Source organism: Corvus cornix, chromosome 2 (genome assembly GCF_000738735.6).
Source record: "Corvus cornix cornix isolate S_Up_H32 chromosome 2, ASM73873v5, whole genome shotgun sequence".
NCBI lineage: Eukaryota > Metazoa > Chordata > Aves > Passeriformes > Corvidae > Corvus > Corvus cornix.
Genome location: NC_046333.1, coordinates 77,184,365 through 77,207,320, shown reverse-complemented (window position 1 = coordinate 77,207,320; position 22,956 = coordinate 77,184,365). Strand labels below are relative to the sequence as shown.

The 22,956-nt window shown below is 34.9% G+C and overlaps 1 protein-coding gene across 4 annotated transcripts in view; it reads right to left on the bottom strand.

Moving 5' to 3' along the window:
- Nucleotides 1-5,835: 5,835 nt before the first annotated feature.
- CDH18 (cadherin 18) overlaps nucleotides 5,836-22,956 on the bottom strand; it is a 522,337-nt gene continuing 505,216 nt past the window's right edge. For 3 of the 4 annotated variants that reach the window (XM_039548866.1, XM_039548867.1, XM_039548868.1), the window contains 2 exons: nucleotides 14,386-14,637; nucleotides 5,836-13,186 (listed from right to left, as the gene is read on the bottom strand). In XM_039548866.1, the coding sequence (XP_039404800.1) occupies nucleotides 12,684-13,186; nucleotides 14,386-14,637 (755 nt within the window). In that variant the 3' untranslated portion in view covers nucleotides 5,836-12,683. The remainder of the gene's footprint in view (nucleotides 13,187-14,385; nucleotides 14,638-22,956) is intronic. The other variant, XM_039548869.1, reaches the window with a different exon arrangement.

Genomic DNA, 22,956 nt, shown 5'->3' with positions numbered 1-22,956 from the left:
AACATCTTGGAATGCAAAACAATTTTCCCCCAGGAAGGCTATCAGGGTAGCATCTTTGAACAAAAAGCACATTTGAGCTTATTTCAAATGGAAGCAGCAGAGCAGGGGAGCCATCCCAGAATTAAATGGTCCCTTCAGTCTTGTGGTTTATCCTAAAAAACAGACACATAAATATAAATACATCATACAGAAATAATCTAGCTCCAGTGTTATCCCAAATGAATAAAAAAGAATATCCAAGTCAGTTAGTATACCTCACCAATCAGAAAGACTTTTTGTTTAGTTTGATGGAAAAAACCCTTTGCTTCTATCAAATAAACATAACAGTAAAGATGATGCATTGAAACATTTTAGTACAAGAATAAAATCTGTCTAGTTTCACACAAGTGCATGAAATTTGTTGCTCTGGTATGACTTTCTGCTTCTCTCTTTAGGACACTGCTTCTTACTCTTTATTCAAACCAAGTTTGTAATTTTACCATATATTTAACATGCTTAAAATGAAACAGTATATCAGGGGGATGTATGTGTGGTGTGACTCTGAGGAAGCAGGGGATCTGATCTACTGAGTAAAATTGGATCTGTAAGCAGAACTTTGTAATACAAGGCTGTTACCTTAGAATATTCAAAATATTCTAAATTAAATAGGCAGTTGTTTATTTAAATGATCAATATTTTCTCCTGAATTTTATGCAGAAGCACATTAAATGCCCATACCTAACTGGATCTTATGATTATTTTGGCCAGCATATTGGTGCAGTTCTATATAAATAAATAAGCTGTTAACCATGGGTGGTAGCTGTCACATTTGCAAATGACATTGACAGAGCTAATAAAATGCTGCAAGCTAGATACAAGCTTGGGTGGAATGATGAATTTTAAAGAGAAGAAAAAAAAATGTTCTGATTATCAAGAAGGAAGGAAGAAATAGCTCACTGCAAAGCAATCAATACCCCACAGAATTTTTGTGTATTAGCAATAAACTCTTAGTAAGCAAAGAATGCAATCTTCATTCTGCAAGAGGAAGTGAGAATTTTAAGTTTTAATGTATTTACTTGATATGCTTACACACAGAAAGACCTCCATAGAGCAATTTATAGTCCTAGTCCCATACATATATTTTACTATAATCAATATGATTATATTGTCTTTTGTTAAATTAAATGCATGACTATTTTTTTCTCAGTAAGCAGCAATTTTTTTTTCCTAAAAACCAGTGTATTTTTACATAGACAGTATAAAATTTATCAGAGAATATAACTAAGAGTAATTTATTTTAAAAGTTTAGGCACTGGAAAGAAGAGGAGTAATTATAATAAAACCAATCACTAATTTGCAGGTAAGAAGTAAATGTGTTTTGGCCACACGTTTCTTTTCCTTCTGCATAATGTGAATAATTTATTTGCTTACTACATGGACAATGTAAAATTTATAAGTTCATATGCTTAAAATATGCATTTCCTTTCTTTTAATTTATCACATTGGAGAAAAAGATGTGATAGTTCAAAGTATTCTTCTAAATTACCACTTTTGGCAATTGATGGGTTTAAACGGTTACTTTGGTTTGCTTTGAATGTCTCAAGTTTTAACATATATAATTGGAATCATTGCTTTCAAAGTTGTCTTTGAGCTATCCTAATGCTGAATAAAACATGTAGCTGAGTTAGTTTCTCAACAGGTATTTTGTCAGCTACAGCCACATACATAAAAGGAAAGAACTCCCTGAGTGTCACAGGTGATGTGATTAATAGTTGAAAAACGTGGTTCACATTTCTATTTGTCTTTAAAACTGATTCTCTGAATATTTTATGTGGTTTCTCTGTCATCGCAGGTCTCAGTAATTTAATTAAGTAATGACTCACTTCAGAGCATTTTGAATGGGATAATAGAAGCCTGTGGACAGTACAGGATGAGTAGAGGCCAGCAGTTCTTGACTTCCATTTCATAATTCATTGGACTTTAAATGAACTTGTGAGTTCATTTTCCTGACTGGCGTTATCTACAGATGAAGCAAGTCAGCTGAAGAAGGTTCACGAACTACATCTGTAACTGGGTGACTGGCAGATTTAAAAGATACAGAACAGGATGGAGGTAAGAATTAAAGGGCTGGAAATTAGTTGATGGTTTCTTTGTATTCCAAAATGTTAGGCATGAAACACTGGAACCAGTTTTAATGCTATTGATACTTGGTCTCATTTTTAGTAGCTCTCCTCTTTGTCAGAAGCCCGATTTTTTTTTTTTTCCTTTGTCAGAAGGCAAAAAACCAGGAAAATAGTGCAGGTCAACAACACTGTAGCTAAGAAAAAATGGCAGCTGTGTGACTTCCAAAGCCACATCTGTCATGGAAAAAAACTGTTCACTTTTACCACTTGGTTGTATGCCATGTGAAAAATAATCTAATTTTGTTTATTTCAAATCTGTTAAATAAAAGCTTGTTTTATAGTTCTTATTTTTTTCTTTTTAATTTTCTATTGTGAAAAATAATGATAGTAGATTTCTGTTTATTTTCCATATGTCAGTTGTAATTTTGAAATTTTTGACTTATTAGATATTATTCCCATCACTCATTTCTTTTCCATTTTGAAGAGTCCTAACTTTTAAAAACTCCTGATATGCATACTATTTTACAACTATTAACCATTTTCTTGATTTCAGTGTGCTTTCTCTTGTTTTTTGAATGGGCCTAGACTGTTTTACTAAGTAGTTGAAATGTGGAATCACTCTGAATTTTTGAAATAGCATAATGACAATTTAAATTGTTTTTTCTCTTATTACCAAATAAATTTTAATACCAGGTTTGTTTATGTTGGTTTTGGCCACTACCTAGCAGATATTTAGTTAGAAACAACAACTCAAAATAATCTCCCTGAGTAATAAATTTATTCTGAGCTGATGGTGCAGGTGCATTTTGGGTAGGTTTTGCCTGTGCCTATTACCTTGTATTTTTTTCAGTTTCAGCCACAACTTCAGTTCATGCAGTAATGATCCATTGATTGCTTTGCAAGTAGTCACAGTTTGCTTTTCTAGATTATCTTTGGCTCTATCAAACAATTCCAATCCTAAAATAATGCCTAATAGTACTCTTTACACTGAAAAGCCCTACAAATTAGCCCTGTATATTTCTTCCTGTTCTTAAATCTGTCTTTAAGATCATGTCCTTCTATCATAAGTTTGATGGAAGACTTTATCAAAATCTTACTGGAAATCCAAGGGACTAAATCATATTACCTTTATTCAAAGGCTTGTTGACACTTTCAAGAAAACCTAGAGGATTAGGCTTCTATATAAACTAGGTTTACTTTTAGCTTGCATATCCTAGGAATCGCTGTGTTCACTTGATTTTGCTGTTTGTCTAAGTTCCTGGACACTTCCTGAGAATATTCGCAGAATAGAATGTGTAGATTTTGATCTTTTTCAACACTTTCGCCCCAGTTTCTTGAAGTATCTAACAAAAAGGGACTTTGAAAGCTGAAGTTGAGATTCTAAATCACTTAGATTGAAGGTTCCAGGTTTTTAGCAGAAATTATGACTTTGAAGCTTCAGTACCTTTTGTTTTAGCATCTTCTGTTTAGAGTACATTTATATAAGGAGAGTATTGATTTCAAGAAAGCATATATGAACAGTGGGGTCTGATTAATTCCAGACTGGAAAAAAGTATTAATTCCCTGCTAATAGGCATATATTAGGGTATTTTCTGAAGGATAGATAGGGAATCAATGATAGAGACAGGAAAAGTATTTTTGTTTATGGATGCATCATCTTTTTTTTTTCATGGAACAGAATTTTGCTTTTTGTATACTAAGCTCAAGGAACAAGTTTTCTTTTACTGTAGTGTTGTTACATACAAAATATTTTACCTCAATTCTATATAATTGCATATACAAAGAGCTTTCTTATCACTAAGTGAACTGCAGTTTCATGTCCATTATTACTGGATCCCATATGGCTATTCCTCTTTCCTGTGTACATCGTGTCATTATCCTTTATCAATTTCAAAAAAGTGTAAGGACTTTTGCTCATCCATAAATTTTCCGTTGTAAATAACCAGATATATCAAGTCACCCAGAAGCAATCTGGGTAGCTTTTGTCACTGTTCTTGCAATCTATAATCTTTATCAGAAAAATTAAAATTCTGCTCCAGAAGTGAGGAAGTTGTAGCAGTTTTTCATTAGAAAAGTACAATGCAAAACTTCCTGCAAAACAAACTAAATACTTTCAAAATGCGTGTCAAATTAGCAAGCCAAAACCTAGGTGCACCAGTGGGAATCTGTGTGTATATGACACATCCAGCAGTGTGGGTTATTTGCAATACCAGCAATAGAAAATAGCATGGCCTGAATAGTATAAAGAAACACAATAAGAAACAAATAAATCATTTTTAATTATGTCCATTTTCCACAGTATTTTTTCCAGATTTCTTACTCTATCCCCATTATATATCACATATAACTTAGGTTTTTATTAACTTGAAGGGGACTAGTCATAAAATATTGCAATTTTATTTTATAAAATTTGCAATACCAATTGTAATACCTTACTTAAAAATCTGTCCTGTATCACTATGTATTTTCTTTTGTGACATATTTCTGATAATTTCTGTGTAGTCACATCTGTCCTGTGGTGTTTGTTGTCTACTCTACTACCCTTCCATTGCTCTTCATGCTTCCTATAATTCCCTTCCCTCTCTTATAAGTCTTTGTAACACTGAAATCAGAAATCTTGGCTTTTATGTAATTACTTAGGCAAATAATATCGTTTTCTATGTGACCTTGGACACTAGGGTCTTGGAAAATATAAATGCTTAAAACCAGCTTAAAACCACTTTTTAAGTTAAAACAGAAGGTGATTTGAATTTTGTAATATCATGCAGGGAAACAAAAGTTAAGGAATTCAGCTGTGATAAAGTCCAATTTAAATGTTTGCCCCAGGGTCCAAAAATGAAGATTAGTACATTTGGCATCAGATACCACTGAAAAGTATCTCCATTTTTTCAGAGAGATGCAGCTTTATTCCTAAGTTCCCCTGATATTCTTAACCTAAGCTACTATACTGCAGTTCTTCGAGCATCCAATGCAAAAGGGGGCCTGTGGGGGTAGGAAAAAAAAAAAAGAGGAACAGTAAAGCAGGGTACAAAGTGAAAAATATATAACTCATGTTTTCAGGATCATTCAGCCACACAGAGCTTGAGAGAAAACAAGAATGTTGTTTTCCCAAAATATGAATTAAAAAAATAGTAGAAATTCATTGAAACTTCTAGTGGGATGATGATAAAGGAATAGCTGAAGTGGGAGATCCCCATCTAACATCCTGCTCTGAAGTCAGTCTTGCACATCCATGATAAAGTGTTTTGACCGGTAAGTTATTGATTAGTCCTTGCAGATTTTGGTGGGAAGTTCTATCCCGGACTTGGTCAAAAAACTGTCCTTCTGACAGAATTTCCGTCAAATTCAACAGAAGTGACTTCTTAATGTTCTGAGGAAATCAAAAGAAGAAAGTTTGTCAAAAAAGTGTAGTGAGTCTTACTGAAAAAGTAAGAAAACCTATTGATAAAGATAGATGAAACGGTCATTTGGAAAGGACACAACATCAAGTGATTATTAGAGGGCTTTTTTTTCTTAAATAGCACTACATGGAATAGAATATGTTTATGAGGTGATGGTTTCTGATACACCTAAAGAGTCTGAGCTTCTGTTTCACATACACGATTTGAGAGTTTTACTTTACATTTCATTTCCTTCTTTCAGAAAATTGCAGTTATATAATTCATTTAGTCAACACTTAAGGCATACTTTGGCAGCCTACATTAAAAATTATGCTAAAAAACAAGTAAGAAAGAACAATAACATAATTATTTTTATTGTCACCAACATCATATGCAAGAAACTTGTTTTTCAGAGTTGATAATCCAATTCATATCATAAAGAAACATATTTTCAAGTTTTCTCCTTTTTAATAGAGCTGCTAGAGATAAAAAAGATTTGGATCGCTTAACTATTCTGCTCCATGTTAGCATTTCTAAGATGAAAATTTATGTACCACAAAGCATTAAAACTATCTGGAAAATGCAAGTTTGATTTTAAAATAGTTAATATAGTTTTTAAATAGTTAATATAGTTTTTAAATAGATTATGAGCTGTGTTTACATCTTTTGAGAAATCCAAACGTGGTTTCTGTGACATAATCAGTATGTGTGTACTTTCATACACTTTTTCACTTCAAGCATAGTTTTAAATGAATAGACCTACACTAGCAGAAAAAAAATAGTTTGCTTAGTAAGAGTGAGCTCTACTTTTCATACACAACCTGTGTTTGATTTCTGCCCAGCCCAAATCCAATAATGAAACTGTCTGTGAGATGTGTGTGCTCGAGACTTCAAAACAGGGCTGAATTTTAATTGTTGGTGCTTTGTCCCCAGATCAATTCCAGAAGATAAAGGGAAGAACTGCTCTTAAACCAAGGATATTAATACAGATTTAAAGAAACAATGCATAGTCTTAAGAATAAGGTTGAGAGCAATTGAATTTGTTTCAAGACAGTTAATGTGGTAGGTAAAGTTTTGTGTTAAAACTGTCAGAATTGTGTTCACACTGTTAGACTGACAAACGTATTAAGACTAATTCCCACCCAGAACTCTAGCAGAAGATGTGGCAGTTCTGATATTGGAGCAGTTCACTTATTTACGTGTACCTTTACTGAGATTTCCATTGAGCTCACCAGGTATTTGCACATTGAACATGCATGATGACAAGGTCCGCCATGGTGGAAGTTCCTGTGGACTCTGATTTTATTCAGGTTTGGCTAGGACTCTGTGCCCTATGATCCTCTAAGAGTGCTAATCCCAATGTCCATATTTGCTTTGAGGGTATCTCTGTTGGAGTATGTTTCTGCAGGTGCTGACTGCCTATCAGCTGTAATATGCTGTGTTGCACATACTTCCAGAACAAACCAGATTAAGAGACAGCTAGAGTGGAAAGTTTGTTGGATCTTTGGGACTTCCTTGATGGACTTGTGAGGAGTTACAAGGACACAAAAATGTTACATGGAATCATGAAGCCCACAGAAAAAGTCTGCTAAACTCACAAGCCAAACGTTCTAGCTTTTGAAGACTCTCTGCACTTAAGTATAAATAATATATTTGCCACATATATAGAAGTAGTATGGACTCCAAATAAAATAAAAATCAATTTCAGGATAATATAAGATGATAGCAAGCTTTGCTAAGACAATAAAAGAAGAAGAAAATTCAATCTTAAATAGAAAATATTATCTAAAATATTTCTAAAAATTCTTCTGAAAGTTTAACATGTCAACTGAAGACCAAAACAAATACCACAAAACCTCCCTGAACTTGCATTCAGATTCAGGCTGACAATATTTATCTTGCAAATATTATCTTACCATAATATTTTTTTTCTGGATCTGTTGTGAGGCACATGTGAAAATTCCATAGTATGGTGGTACACAATCTAAATTGGCCCATAGACAATAGAGTAAGTAGGGTTCAACAAGAAAATTCTACTTCTGTTTCCTGTCTACCCTAGCACTATTTTTTTATTTCAGTCTGGGAAAGACAGCCTTTCATGCAACAAGTTTGTTGTGAGCCATGGTATCATTATTTTCTAACACAGAATTTGTTGATAAAGCTTTTTAATTCCTTTGAGAAAGAATGAGTGATTCCTTTGCACTTGCAGTGCCTGTGCCTGAGCTTGATCATTATAAATGTCCTTGCCTGTTTTTGTCTTGTGTCAACTTAGGATGATAACCATGGCTTTTATCACCAATCTGGATTCATAGATGTGCAATTCCCCAATTCACTCATGTGGATAATGTATTCATCCTATGACACTGTATTTCAGTTTCAGGACAGTGATGGCTGGAGAGGAACAGTTGCCACAAGTAAAAGTAATGAACCATTTAGCAGCTATACTGCAGTCTGTTGTAAAGTATCTTATGGTGTCTCTCTCCATCCCTATCCATCTGAAGTAATAATCATGTGAGAGAGTCTTTGAAATAGTGGGACAACCAAGGGGCTATATCAGGAATTACAGATCCAGTTCAAGTTCCCATACAGTTTCTGACATTGGCCTCATTAATACAACTGTGTCACACATGAGTTGTAAAGACAAAGAGCCTTTAGATGTTCTGGTTCCTTGGTGAGTATAGACTATAGGAGTGAAGACAAAATAACACATTCTGGTTGTGGTGAGGAATACAATAACCCATCACCATAGCAAAGAGCACATTTTATTTGAAAAATACAAATAAAAGATTTTGTCCCTTTTGTTTATTAAAAGAAAATGTAACAATTTCTATCAGTAACACTTGCATAAGGAGGTATACTGTACATTACTCTTTTGTTAAAAAAAATATATATATTTTTTGGAGACTTTGGAAAAATAACAATGGCCCAAAACTTGCAACACACTTCTAATGTTCCTTAGAATGCACTGTGCCATTTATATGTACTGCAAGTACAAGGTCTTAGCACTTTATAATACACAAAGTAACGCTAGGCAGCATAATTTTATATCCTTCTTTGCATTTAGAATATTCCCTTTGTTACCCTTGTGTGAGTTTATGATTTTGGTTAATTCCAGACCGGTCCAATACTTATATTTTCTAAAGGATGATTTTGAAAATTCTTAGACCACAGAAATTTTGTAATTCCTTTTAAATAGCAGAAAGAATACTTTCACATAGACATTTTCTTTCAATATTCACAATTTAAACAACTGCATCAATTAGAATTAAAACTCAAAAATGTTTGCAGTTATTTTGGTTTTCTAAGAAGAATGCAAAAAAAATAAAGTGCATAAGAGTGAATTTACTTTCAACTTTTACAGTATTCTATGTGTATGCAATAAAAGGTAACACTGATAAACAAATTAATTTGTTCTCAATGTATGAATCTTAATCTAACACCATCTGAATTCAACTCTTCCCTGTCTTTAAACTGTATTAAACTACCTTTTTGACAGGTTTTAGTTTGAAAAAAACAGTTTCATATTTTAAAATTCTTATACTGACGATTTTTTCAGACAATTTTGACTTGTCAAGATTACAGCATACTGAGTGGCCTCGCCATTACAAGAAAGAGGATGTATTTGAAGGAATGCAACTAATTATTTTGGTGGAAATGTGCTATTAGTTGAATGGTTGTTGTAGAAATCAAACTGAAATAGAAAACCCTGAAGTATCACTTCGCATGTGCCATTTAACTTTACTCAGTATTTCCAGTTTAAATCAAACTGGCAGTTTTCATCATTCAGTTCTTAAGCAGCAACAGGATTAATATTTAGGCTAATAGGAAAATATTTGAGAATATGAGTACACAAAAAATCCATGAAAGCTTTAAGCATAGTCTATATAATCAGACTTTAACATAAACTTGGAAAGAGTTTCCCACAATACTTTCACTGAATGTATACTTTGTTTAAATCAGCAATGCTATGAAATGATTGTTCCATGCATGGCATACCGTGTTAATTTTCTTCCACTTCAATCTAGGTCAATATAGAATTTCTCAGATATAGTTTAAATTTTTTTTTAGGACATAAAGACCCAAATGAAAAAATTGTGAGATCAGGATAATAAATCTGTAAACCTGTTTTTTCTGCACTGTGAGGACTTCTTCTGTGCCTCTGAAGATTTAATATTCTGGTATTTGTCATGCAAACAACACGACACTGTGATGTATATTTGAATAAAACACAGTAAGCATAGCAAGCATGCAGACATATCATGATTGAGAAGCACATTTGGCGATCACTGTGGATAGGATGTACCAATCAGGACACACCACAGCATCACAGAAGCAGCCTTTCAATAACCCTGCAGAGTTTTAAAGGATTCAGGTTTCCTGGGGTATGATGCATGTGCTCTACAGCAGCAAAGGGAGCACCAGGGATGGTGAAAAGGGGATTCTTATTTCTCTGAGATATTATTAACTTAAACAGACCATTAGCATAAGGAGTGACTGCTTGCTTATGTCACTGCACTTCTGTTGCCTTTAAGCCTGAACGTTCTGTGATACAAATTAAAAAAAAAAAAATGGCAAGAACAGTGCTTAAAACACAAAATACAATTGATTTCCCCTGCTTTGGTGTCGGGCCAGAGGGAATAGACATAAAGATAACTAATACCTAGTTCTCAAAACTATAATACAACAATGAATGCAATTTTCATGCAGCTGTGATACAAAGTATTATGGTAGTAGTAATGCTGAAACATTTTGTTTTTACCACTCTACTCATACAGTATAAAAATTTAGATGTTGGCATAAAGCAAGTGTGACCTAAATAAAAAGAAAATTTCTCCTAACAAAATTGCACACTACTAGTTGCTTTATTTGGGACAAAACTGAAACATATCCTAGATCTACCCTCCCAAAAAAGACAATATATAAACCATTCTCAGCTTGTGCATAACTCTTACTGCATCTGTTTAACTTCACTCTACAGTAAGAACGTTTCCTTAAATACATTTCTAAAAGATTCTGTATTTCATAAAAAAGTTTAAAAAAGAAAACGAACACAAATTATTAAACTACTTTAAAGTCATCAGCAGAATATCTTAGGGTTCAGGGGGTTTTCCCTACTAAATTTTTCCAGTGGGTTCAGATTCCGAAAGAAAGAAGATTACAAATTTTAAACAAAATAGTGTACTAAAAACCAATTCTGGAACTACAATGCAACTAATACTTTTTAGAGTGTAAAAAGTTTCTTACAAAACTGCTTGCTGTTTTTTCCAGAAGGTTGTTTAAACCAAAAGCAGTCAACAACATCTCAGGAAGGAAAAAAAAAAATCTCCTCAAAGTAAACTGATTAGAAATGTCTAAGAGCCACCCAACAATAGAATAAAGAAAAGAAGGCTTAATTATCTAGTTCACCTGTGTGGCTCACAGTAGATCAGCAATAAATATAGACTCTTCTTTACTAAGCTGAATGTAAGTGGCAGCTAAAATGCAGAGGGAGGAATCTAGTGCAGCATACAAATCCTTATCCCTCTGCACACCAGACCAGACAGTAAGAAAAAAGTACACAGCTTCTACTCTGAGAGTTTTTGTCTCTAATTCATACTGGAAGAAGTCCATTTCTCTAAGTGGAGTTACAGTTAGAAGCAGAGGACTGTTAATATCTTTCATGAGCATTATATATATCTTTCATGGGATATTATGAGTTCCTTGTCCTCTCACAGTATTATCACCAGAAAGACAAAGAAAAGGTTAAAGTTTCAAACAAAGCAAAGGAAAAATCAGAATCTGCTAGATGAGGTGATAAGCAGGCTGCTATGTTAAGCAAAATTGTTTAGCAGTCCTACAGCTGCAATGCTAAAAAAAGAAAAAAAAAATTGCTGGATTAGGTGTTAAGCAGTCTGCAATGTTAAGGAGAACTATCAGTTCTGTAATGCTATAAAGTTACTAATATAAGAAATCAATTTACTTAATCCACAGGAACCACAGAAATGGTATATTTCCTCCACTGACTTAAAATGTTCCTGTTTCCATGGTGCTTGAAATAGGGAAAAACCATCTTCTTCTGCTTAGGTGGCAATTACTCTAAGAGAAATAAATATCAGTAGATTGAACTTAAAAGAAAAATGCATCATCATCATCTTATTCTCCTTGTTTCAATTTTCGCTATCCCAATGTCTTACGAGCAGCTCTATTTTGCTTTTAGTCACGCACAGAAATAGAGAAACATTATGATTAAGAACACTGTGTTTTAAACAGACTGTTGTAGCTTCTGGACTCAGACCAGCAACAGATTTAAAAAGCTTCAGCTCTTAACATAAGTGAAGCACAGTGAACCAAACAACTGCATAGTTTAATGGTGCTGCCATTGTTGTTTTTACTGAAAAAGCCTATGCTTCATCTGCTTTGTTGCATAAAGGGTACTTTGGGCCTATTCCATTTAAATGAATGATGTTCCTTTGAAAAGATAAAAAGAATAAGCACAACACTGGAAACAACACAGTTCCTCTAGCATGCAGAAACAGAGCAGGTCTGGGGTTAAGGGCTAGAGCTGTGTTTGAGCTACAGATAATGATGCCCTCCATCTGTTAGCTGGTTATGGATGACATGATTATGAAGGACATAATGAAATGACAGCTTCTCAATGCAACCTGCTAAATCAATAAGATTAAATCATCAAAGGACCATTTATTTAAGAGGACAGGTGTGGCCTCTTAAATGTAAAGGAAACAGACTGGTAGCACTTCTCACACTGATAGTAAACCCCGTTGGCTACTTCACGTTGGGATCACAAGGCCTAGAGCACAGCTAGAAATGCAACATCACAACCATCTGCCAGAGATTTGATCCTCTGTTAGCTCTCTTCTTAAACAGACATGACCATAAACTTACTGTAGCTTGGAGATGTTACGCATATTGCAATAAAAATGTTGTTGCTTTCCTTTACTTTAGGTATTGTTGCAGATAAGGTACCAGGGACTTTATTGAGCAATTAAAAAAAAATATACAAGGGACAATAGATCCTTTTTTCTGTATTTTTCAAATTTTGACTTTCTTCCAATTGGAGAACCCAGTTTCAAATATGAAAAGGGCACTTGTTCTACAGTAACTGCATACACTTAGTTCCAAGTACTGTATTCACTTTTTTTGTTACTGTTGCTGTCATTATCTGTCCAGTTGTTTAGGAACTTCTCTGTTCTGGGAATTACAACTAAGTTGTTCTTTCTGATTCTATTTCCCCATAGAGTTCAGCTAGCTTCTTGAACTCAGGTCCCCAGTCTCCAAGGTAATTATAATCCTGGTCAGAGTGTGTCGTTGCTGAATCCAGAGAGCTGATAGACCCAGCTTCTGATCTATGACCCTCATAGGCATATGTCTGCAGGGAATCATACGGGGGCACACTGGGGTCCAGATCAGCCTCTGCCAGTCTTTGTTTAATGAACTCCTGAACATCTATACTGTCAAGGCTTGAGGAGGGATGATGCCTGGACAGAGGCTTCACTTCAGGACGAACATCCCTCCGGTATTTTAGCTCTTCAGCAGCAGAAGGATTCCGCAGTGCTGTGATGTCAAATGCTTCTGTGTCTTCCTCTCCACCACCCTCATCATCGTATGTCACAACATTTTCTCGGACATCTTCTTCTGAAATGATCAAAGGCTCCTTCTTGCTACGTCTTAGGGTGATGAAAAGGACCACAATTGCTAAAGAGAAAACTGCAGATATTAGAGTAGGTTTAAAGTTTACATCTGAGTATGCTACAGAAATAGCAGACACTAAGTCAAAATACGGTGGTGTAATATTTTCAGGCTGGTATTTTCAGTACTGGTATTTGGGATCATTTGCTACTTAGTTTATTAGGGATTTCATAAAGGAGATAAATGGAGATAACATTCTTTCAGATAAATGAGAAACGAGTAACTATAGTTGGCATTTTTCAGAAGCATAGGCCAGGGCTTTCAGTGCTTCATTAAAACCAATGTTTAGCATATAAATTGAATTAATATGTAAAAGGTTTATTTTTTTCTTATGAATATTCAATTTTGTGTAATAAAATACAAAATAGCAAGCTAAATGTATAACTATATATTTTAAACCAGCCTTCTGACAAGAAAATACTGAAGTAAGCTGTAAGGAAAGTAGTTCTTAGAAAATGTAATCTTTGGGAAAAAAATCCTCAAAATATCCTGTTGGTCACATTGCAAGTACTATTATTTCTTGCCACTCTATAAGAATGCAGCAAGTCACATGAATAGCACAGAGTCATGTATGCAGCAAGTTGTGCCTCTGACAGGAAAAAAATCCCAAAACCAAAACCAACCATAATATTAACTAATGGGTAACATTCAAATTGGCCCAGAAAAATAAATAACCTAAAAAAGTCAAGAGGACATGCACTTGCAATGGCATTAATCTTATGAGTCTGCTTATATTCTCCTATGTCCCTTGCCCCTGTGGATTATGTTGTGCATTGCTATCAGTTTATTCCACAGAGGTAATTAAGAAATGGCTTTTGTAGAGTGCTAATGGTGTTTCTTACAGCTTAATGCATTTCAAAAAGCTTTGCCCATCTATTTTCTATCATTTTTCACACTGTTCAAGACATGGAATTAGAGTCAGTCGCTTTCTGAAATCTTTCCAAATTACAGAAAAAAAGATCTGCAGTGCTAATTACTTGATAACCTCTGGAAAAAATTCTACTGGATTCCAGATATTCATGAATGTACTTTAAAAGCATTTTTCCCTATTAATTTTAGCTAAACCTTTCCCCTCTAATCACAGCTGTGTGCTTCTAATTGCCTCCTACTACCAGGCAACCACTAGTTCAAAAGCATACCATATTAAAACCTTGTGCCCTGTCAAATTCCAAGAGGGATTGGAGGGATAGCATCATTTAATATTGCAAATGGCTTACCAAGAAGAATGACAACACAGAGCAGGATTGCGATTAAAGCTCCTGTGCTCAAGCCAGCAGAGGAGAGGAAAGCTTCAGCATGGCAAGTTCTCACTCGTCCATCTCTCTCGCAGGCGCAAACCCGGATGGTGAGGGTACTGCTGCTGCTGAGAGGGGGCACTCCTCCATCAGAAATCAAAACTGGGAGGTAATAGATATCCTGAGTGGTTCGACTGTATCTCCTTCGTCTTGTCAGGATACTGGCTGTATTATCTACAATATCAAAACCAGAATAAACTTTCAGTGAAGTAAAAAATGAAAAAAAAAAGTTTTTTACTGCATGTTTCCCATCAAATGGAAGCGTGGACATCTTAAAAGTAGACAGTCCAAATCTGTGAATATGGACAGTCTAGAATTAAAATTTGTCAGGAAGCATTTCTGGCCAAGAGAGGAAAAAGAGGAGGTGGTGGAAAGTAACTAAGATTATGTAAATAAGATTATTTAAAACTCTTGTATTTTTATTGGAATCTAAGTGAACTTGGACAAACATTTTGGGACCAGTTTGCAAGTGTTTTCATTCCATGTTATGCTGTTGGTTGCATATGGACCCTTGCCAATTTGAACACCTGGAATTATGAGGATATTTGTTGTTAAATTTTTGCACAACACAAAATCCCCTTGAATCTCAGAAGAATATTAAAATTTCTTTAGTAAATCTAAAATAAGACTTTCATCTTTAATGTTTGCAAAAGTTTTTAAAGTTTAAGTGAGCTTTCAGAAAGCATCTGAAAGCACAGTGACCAAAGACACATGCTATGGAGAGGTCTGGAGGAAGAGGGAAGGCGAAGGAAGGGAAAAGAGTGAGTATTACATGTTCTAAACTAGTAGAGTTTAGAGATAAATATGAAAAGGGGAGATAGTGACATAAGACTTTGTCACCCTTCTGTTCCCTACAGGTCCATCTGGCATAATTTGCAGTCAAAGAAAATCCACTGTGTATTAATCACACATTGCAAGAGCATTTGTAGGCATTAAGGAGGGTAGGAAGTTGCCACCCACATACCTTTAAATCCAAGAAATTAAGGGGCATGAAGAGAATGCAGGAGTAGAAATGCTACAGCAATATATAGTTACAGTTAATATTCATAGGTATAAAGTTTATTTTCAGTTTGTTGCCACCACTATAAAAGTATTAGCCCCTGAATAAAAGTCCAAGATAAATTAAAAAAGAAATTGGGGACAGTGAGAATTTGAGACACAAGGAGTTATGGAGAGAGAGAGATGGAGACTGATAAATGGAAAGAGACGTTAGAAGAAGAGAGCTTTCTTGTATTCCTTGTCACATGGTTTCCAAGTTGTGGGGTTATGAGATTGGAATCTTTTAGCAAACAACAGAAGGGTAATAAGTACAAAATACATCTGCCAGGTTTCTCTTTCTATTACAAACAAACAAACAAGAAATTTTCTTATTTTTCCTTACCACTGTAGCTATAGCATTAAATGGCTTTATCATAATCTATGGAAAAATGAAATCCATGTCACTCTGTGAAAATCTAGTGCAACAAATAGCCAGTGTGTCATGTATTAGCCCATTGGACTGAGGCACACACATTTGAGTGAAAGAGTTAAGTTTCTGTTCAAACTGGATTCAAGATCTGTTTCAGGTGACTGATCTTCATGCTACACTTTCTACCAAGTTCTGTGCAAAATTTTAAAACATTAACCCACTTTTCTCAACTGGTAATATTATCCCACATCAGCATAATATCACAAGATATTTGGTAACAGGTTTCACACAAAAAATACATACATGAGCTGGGAAGTGATACCCTTTTTTCTAAGCCAAGAACTAAGCACTGGAGTCCTTTCTTCACAAGAGCAACACCCACAAGATCCCTCCACAAACCTCCACACTCCCCCCCCTCCCCCCCACATTTTGGAAATATCCAGCATGGTGAGTTTGTTATAAACTCATTAAGTGCTGTTCTTTTCACTTGGAGTGGGCTCAATAGAAGATATTTATTTATTTATTTGCTGTATGCCTTGGAGTCCTGCTTCTACTGGTTTATGTCAAGTTTGCTTCTACAAGTTTATGTTTTGATGACTGATGACACCAGCCACTTATTATGCTGTTTATATTAATTCAGTTTACAGAACCTTAATGGAACCAGAATGAGGCACACAGATAATTCTTTAATCTAAAAAATTGTGACAGAACATAAGAACATCATGTTGTGGAAATTATACTTCCATAAAGGTTATAAAATGTCAATGATATAACGTACTTTACAAAGTTATTTGTTACAAATACATCCTTCCCCCAAAATATTCTGTATTTTGTTGTTCTGGGCCAACTAGGACTCTTACATAACACCCAGGCACAGTCACTGTTACTAGCATACACCAGCGACCCTTCTCAGGCAGTATGGACAAGAGCGCACCAGGTTTGTTGCCTGCCTCAGCATTATTCCAACAGTCTACAGATCCTTAAGCATCCCTAAACAGCATCAAGCACGCACCATGACACACTGTGGCATGTAAATTCCTTTTGCAATATGATAACAGTATGCTGCTGAGCTGCAATATAACTTTCACATTATTCCGTAAATTCAAAAGAGAAAAAACCCCATGATAATGAAATCTGGGTTCCATTGGGTTCTACAAAGAGTCGAGAGGAGGTACAAGGCCAAGAGCTGTGCATGTTGCCTATGACATAAATTTAAAAAAGAGTGAATGAACTGCACAGCTCCAGAGGCAGCGATGAAAATGCTAGCTGACAACAAAAGCATCAGAGACTGAATATAATGAAGACGAACGGAGGATTCATGATCAGAAATCTTGCGGTAATGATAGAATTTTAGCAGAGAGAGTATTGGTAAAGACATAAAGGGAAGAACATTGAGATGTGAAAATGTATGCTATGAGGGTAACTGTGGACAGATGGGGGAAAATTGTGAGGAAAAAGAAATTAAAGCTAAGAGAAAAAAGAAGAGAAAAATAATTACAAATAGGCAAATTATACAAGTCAATGTTACAGTGAAAAAATGTGAAAAAAGCTATAATTAAACCATGCTTCTATGGGAGGAAGGTTTTGCCAAAGAAGGAACTGATATTTTTATACTGCACAAAATAAATACAAATTGAAGAAAATAGACATTTTTTTCTATCAGTGTTGTATTCCTTCACTCAATATTAAATTGTTTTTCTTGTACTGTTGATGCCATGACGATTTTTTGCCTTTTCTTTTATACCCCTTTTATACCTTTCTACAACTTCTGTATTCTTAGTGCTTTTCCCCTACATTCTTGGACTTGTTTGTCAAGCTAAGAGACTAAACATTTCAGAAGCTTCGTAGCTAGGGATCAGTGTGCCCCAGACCCCAAGGTCCTCTCCAGAACACATTCTGTAAACTAAGATAGAACCATCCAGGGGAAGGTTCCTTGGGGAGGCGGGGCTCACTTGAACCTCTCATTGGGGAATCTTTGATAGATATGCTAATTAGTAAGACCTGTAATGTTATACCAGATCTTTTGGGGGTGGGCATTGCAGTGTGCATTTCAGTGCATTCAACCTGGACGTGTGCACCTAAGGATCCTTAAAATAAATACAAAGTTAAAATCCCTTTTTCCCTTCTAACCATGTTTGAGTCTTGATTTTAAGACCAGGAAAAGGCATCACTGTTAAATTATACAACTAAATATTAGTATAAGATACAATGAAATATTAGTACAAGACACAATTAAAAGAAAATAGGGAACCAGTACAAAATTTTTTATTTTAAAGAATTGCCCTGGTGGAATTGTGTTGTTTGTATTCTCTTGATTAGTAAGTAGATTTCGTAGAAACAGTTGCATGACACACACAGGAGTTTTTGTAATAACATACCCAGTGATAAGCACTCTCAAAGAAGCAGTGTAAAGCTTTTCCCTCAATGAATTTTCACAAATTTTAATACAAATAAAAATATGATCTCTCAGACACTGGCTTGGAAATTTTCTGTTCCCAATATTGTCAGAGGTGTTAATTCTCACTATAAGTCTATCAGAGATTTAAATATGGTAACTTAGTGCATTGTGTTCACATATAAGTAAAATACTGGAAAGTATCTGAACTCTCACATACTATCTTTTTCTCATTAAATTTCTTAAAATATTTTACAAATAAGATATCTAATTTTTTTTCAGAAAAAGAAACTGTGTCTGGTTTTCCAAAGATCCCTGAGAATCAAGGATAGCACAGGATCAAAGCTAATCGTATTGCCACAGTACAGACATTACATCTCTGATGCTCTAGTCAGAGCTCTGTTTCTGAGGACAATCATATGCAAAGGTATGCCAAAAAAATGAACAGATAGAAAAACGTTTAGCCAAACTGCAATATTGACTGCATCCTGGCAACTATTCTAGTGTTCTGAGCTTCCAGATTTTATTTGGTTTTGTTCCTTATCAAGCACCATTATAGGAACATGTTGGGAGAAGAGCTAGAAAGACAGCAACTTTTAAGAGCTTTGCACAGAACAAAAAAATCTCACAATCTGTAAAAGCTACAGGAAGCCAAGTTTAAAAACAGACACTGATGACCTAGAAAAGTTTATTGAAAGGGGAAAAAAGTTCTATCAACAGCAGTAGTTTGAAAGTGAGCCAGGGTGTTATGTATTGAGAAATTTCTTTGATATCTGAAAGCAGATACACCAAATAGTCATGGAAGACAAGCATACAGGATAGCAGCAATAGCAGTAGGATGATGAGAACTGCAGATCTCATTGTTCTAGGCCTCGAAGGAAAGACCTTTTTATCTCAATAGATTTAAATGGTGAACTTCACCCCAGAGGAGTATGATGAGAACCAGGACTCACTCGAGATTAAAGGACTGAGTGCTAAGGGAAATTAACAACTCCCACACAGAGAAAGAAATATTTATCTGATTCCTTGTGTTGTACATTGCTCCATTTAATGATCTAAACTTTCTAATGATCTAAAATTACTCCTAAAATTGCTGTTCTTTGCAAATATGTCAACTAGAACTTAAGATTCATCTCATTAACCGTGGGGAATGCTGCATGGCTGTAACGCAGCAACTCTTCACACTCTGAAGATGTGGTAGTTTACTAAGCCAGACTGTACACTGTATACCAGGCTGTTATCACAGTCTTTTTCCCATCATCTCTGCCTTTTTATATTGATCTTCTGAACTAAGAAAAGAAAGGAGGGCATAGGAAAATCAAGGAAGCAGAGATACAATGGTAACACCATGGAAGGTGACTACTGAAGCACATTGGAAGATGCTCATTTATTATTCATAATTTGAGAATTCCTTTGACCCATTATGCATTAAAAGCAGAGACAAGAGAAATAGAAGTAAAAAAAAAAAGTAAAATCCTGTTTATATCGTAAGGCATGTTTCAGTTTTCAGTTCAGCTCATATCAGCAGTTCAACTACCATAAATTTTCTGAGAAGTCATAAACTAATTAAACCCAAAGAAGATATATTGGAATGATTTGCATTTCTTACATTTCTAGAGTTGCAGCAGTTAATCTGTTTATGTGGACAACATTGATAGGCATTTCTGTTTCGTTTCTTTACTGATAACTCTTGCTGGCTTCAAAGCTATTGCCAATGGGCAAAAAGCTATTACAAGTTTCCAGTTCAGTGGGTAGCAAAAATGAAAAGTAACATAGAACACATTTTTTGGCCTGAAATATAGTTATTTTTTTATGGTTGGTTTGTGAATCACCAACAGGTTGCAATCCAGAAAAGAAATGCAAGAACCTCTACACTATACACTAACCTATGATCAATCTTAGAGCCAACTTTTCAAAATCAAAAAACTTTCAAAGATGTTCAGAGGCGTGAAGAAGGAAAATGTCTTCCCTCTACAGTAGTTGGTCCTGGTTTTCTGTCTGTTGTACTCATGGTAGAATTCCTTTTTAACTTCCATATGTTGATTCTTGATAATACCTACTCAGACATTCAATCCATTTACAGTAGCAACACTTCTGTGGACTGTACTTACAGTCACCATGTGTGAAGTTAATTATGCACTTTCTCAGATATCATTTCTCTCGAGTTACAACTTGTCTTCTTTGCAGGATGATATTTCACAGAAGGTCAGCAGAAACTCACAGTAGCACATAACTAGAACAAGCATGACACCGTGATGTAAATGAAAGCAGAACTATGCAGCTGTTTACCCCTCGTGTTGGGTTGTAAAGTGGGGTTTCAATCCAACCTTTTAAAATGCCACTTCAGATGTCCTAGAACAACTAATACGTGGTCTGGTATCTGGCAAGCTCATCTGCAACTTGAAAGCCCTCAAGTTAGTTCACAGACACATTGTCCAATATGTTAGGAAATGAGAAGGGCAGAGCAATAAACAGAAGGTACTGCAAGAAATTCACATTGGGATGGGATCACTTACTCTATGGAGGTTGTTCTCTTTCTAGATAACATCAATGATGAGTAAAATTTATCTTTTTTTTTTTTACTATTTTTTGATCTGTGACACAGGGAAAAATGTTAATATATATCACAGGCATGTGTGGACGAACATATTCTAAATTTCATTTTATACAGATGCCATTGGAATCATTCTGCTCTAGATTTTACAGAAAATCACATCTCCATTTCTGCAGCTGTTAATGGATCTTCTGACATAAAATTAAGAAAATGGAATCTCCAGAATTAAGTGCCAGAAAAATGGCATACCTTTATTCCAATTCCAGAATATTCTCCATCACTGGACAATAATCAAAGGGCCAGATCTTTGAGATAAGTGGGCAGAGGGGAGAAATAAATTGCAAATACTATTGTGATATGATACCTTTGTCCATAAGAAATAAAAGGAGAACAAAAGCTACGCATTCTCTAGGGAGTTGCTCTTCATTGAAAGTAAGCTAAACTTAGTTTGCTATCAGAAGTCAGCAATCTCAATTTACTGAAGTAAGAGAATGCACGGATCTTATTGGCAGTGTTGGGTGAATGTGTCCATTATCTGCATAAACCCTTTTTGTCCAGGAAATTTACAATACCACTGAAGCATCCAATGGTAGACTGTATATCTTGTGATAAAAAATAGCCCCAGCAAAACAGTGCTTTACAGTGCAGAAAATTCTTAAATGTTCTAAGTGAACTGTTCTCTGAGACTTCAATCTATTTTCATCTCCTGAAATATGTTATGTAAGTTCTGAAAGTGAAGTGTGTCTACATATTAATGCTTGGAAATATGATAATAATGACATGTTCAAACGCATTTTCCATCAAACTAAAAAGAAATTGACAAATATATCCAAAATTCTTTAACCTTCTGGATAAATATTATTATTTTTTAGGGTAAGAAAAAAACAGTACAAGTCTAGAATTCAATACATGGAAACTGACTTTTTGTGAAGAACTTCTGTCATCTTTATTCTGATTTCCCAACAGAAGATGTTTTTAGCCCCATATTGCTCTGGGAATTTTTTAATGGGATATGCAAAAGCAAATATTTCTGATTAGGCAAAAAGTGTAACTTTGTGATATTAGAAAAAGGATTACAAAATTATCTATGACAACATCCTAAAAAAGAAAGTGAGTAGAACACAGTCAACAACAAAATGTATTATGTAGAAGCTGATCTACAATATAAAAGCACAGCCAAAAAAGTACTTGGCTTCTCAGGTTTTAATAGAAATTGTAACAATTTTCTAGGCAGAATAAATTGTAAACAACCCTGTTTTCATCAAAAGCCCTTCATAAGTACAATTCCCAAACAACAACAACAAAAAATCTTCTCTGGGTTTGCTCTCTAAAGCTGCAGAAAATTATTACAACTTAATGCATTTTCTTTGTATAACAAAGAAATTCTATTACAGCTCTTGTTCTGCCTTGCTTACATAAGCACAGGTACTGCATCATTTTGTTGTCTGTCCTCTTGTTCATACTTGTAAGTCTTTACTCTCTCTGAATAGTACTTTTCAGTGTGTAATGAAACTCAAATAGCAACAAAGAATCTCTTGCACTTTAAGAATAATATTCTGTATTTTCCTTTCTTCTTTCCTTTCGAAAGAATATTGTAGCACAAATGGAATCCAGAATGTGATCCAAGGAACTCTTCATTTTGCTGGATGGTATATTTGGTATAGCCCTGTGACTCTCTCCTGACCTACATTTCCCTGGAGGTTTTAAACTCTGCATTATGAGGGTGAATATTCCACAAATGGAGATTTAATATTGTGGAGATTTTCATTTAGAAAATGCACAAGTTCAGGCCCAGGAAATAAAAGTTTAACTGGTCAGATCTATCATCTGGACTGAGGCTTTAATACCTATTTAGTTCGCTGAAGCCATAGAATATTATTGACCTGAATCATACACACACTGGGATTATATATTGCTGCAATCTATACAGGTAGATAGGGACAAACTACAGAATTGTATGATTGTACAAGCCTTAGATTTCAGTCAAAGTGCATAGATACAAGCATAAATATTTGAACTTCCAGTGCACTGCTCTGGAGCATACTGATAATAAATGAGTAGGGGTACATCCATGCAAAAGTCTGTTTGGGGTCAAAGAAAACAACTCCGTTGTTTTTGGTTAAGAAAACACGGGAG